General features: G+C 58.4%; 1 protein-coding gene across 1 annotated transcript; it reads right to left on the reverse strand.

The window, feature by feature from the left end:
- Window positions 1–3,202: 3,202 nt before the first annotated feature.
- HOXB5 (homeobox B5) lies at window positions 3,203–5,700 on the reverse strand. The gene is made up of 2 exons (XM_029075607.2): window positions 5,039–5,700; window positions 3,203–4,415 (listed from the first exon to the last, which is right to left on the reverse strand). Exons 1-2 carry the CDS (start codon window positions 5,586–5,588, stop codon window positions 4,168–4,170), a joined length of 798 nt encoding a protein of 265 aa, XP_028931440.1. The 5' UTR covers window positions 5,589–5,700; the 3' UTR covers window positions 3,203–4,167.

Here is a 5,700-nt window from a genome sequence, read left to right on the forward strand (position 1 = left end):
CCGAGACCTCCCGCCCAGGCCGCCCTCTGGGCCCCGCCGGAAAATCTGCCCTGATATAACGAGCAGATGGCCCCGGCCGCCGGCTCCTCGGCTCTAGCAGACTGGCAAGACTGCCGTTGGGGAACGTAGGGCTTTTTCTAGATCAGGCCCCAGGCTCCGACCTCGGCCTCGGGAGGGAGAAAAATCTAGTCTGACAGAAAGCGTTTTAACCGGGGCGGCGGGGGTAGGGGTGGGTGGGAAGGGAGAGGATGTTCTGGGAAGGGGCTAAGAGGGACTGCGGGAGGTGGAATTTTTCTGAAACACGGAATTTGAGGGGGATGGGCGGCTCAAGGGAAGGCTGGGGACGTGGGGAAATCCAGATCCCTTCCCCTTGCTCCCCTTCCCGACACCCCTCCACCTTTGCTCCCCACTTTCCTTCTAGGGGCCTCGCGGGGAAGACAATTCGGGACAGCTAGGGGGAAGAGGAGAGAGAGGAATCGGTCTCGATGCAGACCCAAGATGCCAAACTTGGCGCAAAACCTGCCGTGGGGTTCGGCCTTTAATGGTGGAATCGGGATGGGGGCAAGGGGTGGCGGTGAGAATGAACCCCCTCATGTATCACAGATAGCTCTCCCCCCAACCACCACCCCGACAGGAATTCCCTCAGAACGTTCTCGCAAAACCCGGAGAGGCTAGGAAGGGTGACTCTGGACGGTCTGGAGATTTACAGATTCGGGCCTGTCCGGGGTTAAGCTTGCTTCATTGGCGATGACTCAAGAGAGAAGGGGGGATCCCGGCGACTGACCCTTCCGTGGAGCGCGGGGGAAAATCAGTCGCACGAAATCCACCCCTTACCCAGCTCCAGACGAACCCTAATCTTCTCGCCCTGGTGCCCGGGATTTCAGTGGGGCAGGGAGGGGATGAAGGAGAGCTGTGAGATGGCGGGTATTAGCCGAAAAGGGGGACTTCTCCACTAGCGGAGTGGCGACTCGGCCAAACGCGGAGAGACTCATGGCGTTTGGGGAATCTCAGGAGAAAGGGAAAACCCAGAGAGAACCAGGACGCCGGGCCAACACCTAGAACATGAGATGGAAGCTTGAGTTGGCTGTGGGTTTCAGATCCGAAATCTAACGTCTCGGGCGGAAAGGCAAGAGACGAGTTACAGGCCCTTCCTGGGAAACTCCAGTTCCGGGCCCTTTTCTCTCCCCTGAACAAGTCTGACTTTGTTCCCCTGGATGCGTTGAGTGGGTCAAACAATTCTAACTCCTCTGCTCCCCATGTCTAGAGGCAGACCACCTTCCCACCCTCCCTTTCCTCTCCCCCAACACTATTTCTGGGAAAGAAAGTATAGCGGGGCGTCCCTGGAGCAGAGCGGAGAGCGCAAAAAAATGAATAGGGATAGGAAGACTTTCCTTTTCCGATCGGGATGGGAGCCGGGGAGGATGGCCTGGGTCATCTCGCCCGACCCCCCCACCCCCCCACACACACCAACACTAACTCTCGCCTTTCCGCCCTCCAGCATCCCAGAGCAGACAGGCTTGCCGGCCACACACTAAACATCCGCCTTAAATCCGGGAATCCACTTCGTTCCCGTTATCCCGCCGATCTTCTCCCCCTCTTTTTCTCCCCCTCTTTCCCGCACCCCTCTCCACGCCCCAACAAGGCGACGGAGCTAAGTTGGCGTCCCAAGACTTTGGGCTGAAGACCCCAATCGCTGACCGAGGGCTCGTTCCCCTCCCCCATCCCACCGACCTCTCGTCTTTCCCATTTGGTTTTCAAGGAATTGAAGTTTGGCTGGGACCCCGCCGTCCCTTTCTGAGTCCCCCCCACACCCGACGCCCTCCCCTCTTAAGAGTTGACATAACGGCCAGGAGGAGAGCCCCACCCATGGAGGAGAAAGCCCCCCCACCCATAATATGAGCAGGGGTAGTCCCCCCCGTTTCTTCAGATCTGAGCAGGGCAGAGCAAAGTGAACCCCCCTTCCCCCGTCCATCACCTTCCTCGGCCCCACCCTGCCGCCCTGTCGGAACCCCATGACCCCCACGAATAGAGTCAGGACCACGACAGCCAAGTGCGGCAGGACTTACTGTGAAACGGGCTGGGTCTCGGGCCTCCTCCGCCCTGACCCCGCCGTGCCGAGCCGAGCCGAGCCGAGCCGAGCCGAGCTCGCAGTCAGAGGCCGAGCGGACCTCAGCTGGGAAAGCGCTCACCTATCTGGGCCCCTTCCCAGCCCCGGCGAGCAGTTAAAGTGTCACTTAGCATTCTCGAGAATGTGAAATATACCGCACTGTGTCAACTCCCCAAAACCATAAAACTAACTTTATGGACCTCACGTGACTCGGCCGAGCCAGTGAGGGGTATGTCTCTGACTTCTCGGCGATTTTTACGATCTAACTTCGAGATAAAACCCTATCCATTTGACATCTAAATGTCATACCTACTTTGGGAATAGTTTGCTATCGATAAAGAAAAAAAAAAGGGAGGGGGGGAGAGAAAGAGCCGGGGCGTTCAGACGGGCCCGGGACCCGAACCGGCCTCCAGGCCGCGACGCTCAAAGTCCCCCAAGAAGTTGGCTAGAGTCCGGCGGGCCGGACCTCGGTAAGTTCCCGGGCTGGGGGGTGGGCGCAGCTCCAGGGCGGGGGAAGGAGCCCCGCCAAAGCGGCCTGCAGGCGGGCCCTTTTCCAGGATCGTGGGAGGCCGTGGGTTGGAGGGGAGGGAGGAAGGAAGGGGGGCTTCTGCGTCCACTGTGAGGCTCGGCCTTTCGTCCGCGGGAGGCCAAGGGCTGGGGGTAGCAGAGAGGGACAGGGATGAACTGGCGAGGGGTCGAGACCCTGGTCTTTGCGGCGGCCACCCAGAAAACGAGCGGTGAGAAGAGACGGAAAAGTTTGGGTGAAAGTTAGCGCGCAAAAGCAGCTGTCCCCACGGGGGAAAAGGCGGGGGTTAGGGGGGGCCTCCTCCCTTCTGAGAGAGGCCGGGATTAACTCCGGGGCCATGGCGGCCTCGCCGCCTGATTTCTTCCCCCTCCCTTCTGGCTGCTCCGACCTTCCTTTCTCGCCGCTCGGAGATCGGGTCGGCCGGAGCCAGGCTGCGGCCTGAGGTCGGGATTTGAAGGATTTGGGCGCTCCTTTCCTGCGGCTCTGACGGCAGAGCTAGAGGCCCCGGCGCTGGGGAGAAAACACGAGGAGGAGTAGGAGGAACGAGGAGGAGAGACATTTATTTGACTTCAAGGAAAGCTACAAACAAATACTAAAAGCGAATCGGCAAAACCACTAACAGGCCCTTGTGCGAGACATTTCACACATAATACTGCACCCATTCTCTGCCGCTGGGGATGGTCTGGGGTGGGGGCTGGGGGTTGGGGGGTCCGGAAGAGTCTCATATTTACAAACCCTGCAGTCCGGGGAACGGGGGTGGGTGTCGGTCCAGAGGGCAGAGACACCCTGAGATGTTTCTTTTCCGATTTTTTTTCCCTCCGTGAAGTTAGACTAGGGTTTCCAGAATCAGTCTCTCTCTTGGCCAAGCGGGGCTGAAACTTAGACCTTAATCACCCCTTCTCCCCTCCAAGGTTTCTCTCCCCTTCTTCCCACCCGCTCTCCAGGACCGGAGGGCCCGAGAGGCCTTCTAGGGAAAGGGAAGGGGAAGAGGAAGGGGAGTCGACAGTCATTTTGGAGGCATTTTGGAGGTTCGCTCCTGCGGCCCTGCCGCCCACACACACACACCCCAGCCCGTTGTGACCCCGACTATGGCCCTGGCAGAGAAGTTCAAAGCTGCAAATTCATACGCACTGATTCTCCTTTTATAAATAAGTTAGAACACAGACGGGGAGGGACTCCACATTCAACATGCGAGTTTGTGTTTCTCGGGAAAAGCGACCACAGACACGAACATTTAGAAACACTGACAGGTTGGGAGGAAGAGGAGGAGGGGGAAGAGCGTAGTGGAGAAATAACAACGATAATAATTATTATTCATAGTAGTAATAATAATAATAATAACGGTAATCATCGGACGGGGATGGGAGAGGACCTAAGGCGAAATGAATAGCTCCCCCGAACAGCCAAGCCGTGGCGGGCCAGCTTGGGGCTGTCGGAGACGGGTAGCTGTCCGGAACGGGCGGCGAAAATCAGAAAACGGGCGCTTGGGGCATGGGCGGCGGCGGGACTCCGGGCCGAGGCGCCAGCTCGCAATTTAGGGCTGGAAGGCGCTGCCCGCGGACGCCAGACTCATGCTTTTCAGTTTATTATCTTTCTTCCATTTCATCCTCCTGTTCTGAAACCAGATTTTGATCTGCCTCTCGGAGAGACAGAGAGCGTGCGCGATCTCTATTCTCCGCCGGCGGGTCAGGTACCTATTAAAGTGGAATTCCTTCTCCAGCTCTAGGGTCTGGTAGCGGGTGTATGCGGTCCGCGCCCGTTTCCCATCGGGGCCCGTCATATCTGGGTAGAGACAAGACCGCAGCGAAACAAGGTTACCCGGGGGAAGGTGAGAGGAGGGGGGGGTCCCCGTGGCCCCAGATATTGGATTCCACCCACCCAGCCGACCTCGAGACGCCAAAATTCTGGCTTACCTCCCCTTCCCTTCCGCCCCCCCTTTCCAACCCCAGTTTCCGCAGGCGATGAAGGTCGGCTTTGTCTTCCGTCTCCCTCTCCCGGCCTCGCCTTGCGCCCAGGGTGACCCGGGGCATAGAGGAGAGCGGCGGGACTTTCTCCGGGGCCATTTCTTGGAATCTACCCTTAAACTCACCCTCCCTCTGTTTCTCCGACCCCGAGATTGGGTCGGTGTGTGTGTATGGGGGGGCGTAAAGTCCCCCCCCCCATCTCGCTGGGGACAAACCAGCCGGAGATCCACGAAATAGCACTTGCCTCCCCCGCCCCCCCCCCGCTTCTCCCCCCCATTCGGGTCCCCTTGCCCTCTGCCACTCTGAACCTCTCGCGACCCCCCCAATATTAAGAAAAGGAATAAAATCATCCTCTCTCCGAAACCCCCTCCACCGCCCCCCAGCCGAGCTGGGAGGTGGCGCGGGGAAGGAGCGACAGGGAGACAAGGGAACGCTCCGTACCGTGGCTGATGTGCAATTTTCGCATCCAGGGAAAAATCTGGGGGGCCGGTCCCTCTGTTGCTGCTGTTGACGACGCAGAGGGCTCTGGCGGCACCCGGGGAAGGCTGCTGTTTAACTGGCTCCCTTCTTCGGGCTCCGAGGACGCGCTGGTCTCGTCTATTTCTGTGAAATTGGTGTTGGAACCGGCGGAGTCCGCCTGGTCGGACGGGGATGAGGCGCTGGTTTTGCCTCCATGGCTGTCGCTGTTGGAGCAGGGCAGGGACTCGGGAGAGGACAGAGAGCAGCTGGACGTCTGTCTAAACCTGTTCTCCTGGGCGGGCGAGGGGAAACCGCGCGAGGTCTCGCCCACCGCCCCAAAGTGGCTGGAGGAGGCTGAACGGTTGATGCTAAGATCCATTCCATTGTAGTTGTAGCCATAAGAGCCGGTATGCATGGTGCCTGAATCCCTGTACGAACCGTTCAGAGAGCTGCCAGCCCCATAATTTAGCAACTGATATTCCGGGCCATTTGGATAGCGCCCCGAGAACGAGTTTACAAAGTAAGAGCTCATTTGGGTTATTTTGGAGGGCTTGATTTGTGGATCGTGGTCGTTATAACCCTGTGCTTCACGATTTATGATGTATTAATGAATTATAGCAATGCACTGTACTTCGTTTTGCTAT

The sequence above is a fragment of the Ornithorhynchus anatinus genome, chromosome 11, assembly GCF_004115215.2.
Source record: "Ornithorhynchus anatinus isolate Pmale09 chromosome 11, mOrnAna1.pri.v4, whole genome shotgun sequence".
NCBI lineage: Eukaryota > Metazoa > Chordata > Mammalia > Monotremata > Ornithorhynchidae > Ornithorhynchus > Ornithorhynchus anatinus.

Bases quoted from the DNA above. Each gene is read 5' to 3' on its own strand.
- HOXB5 (XM_029075607.2), bottom strand. From the start codon at position 5,588: ATGAGCTCTTACTTTGTAAACTCGTTCTCGGGGCGCTATCCAAATGGC. The intron at 4,416-5,038 runs GTACGGAGCGTT...GTCTCTACCCAG, and splicing joins AAAATTGCACATCAGCCACG to ATATGACGGGCCCCGATGGG.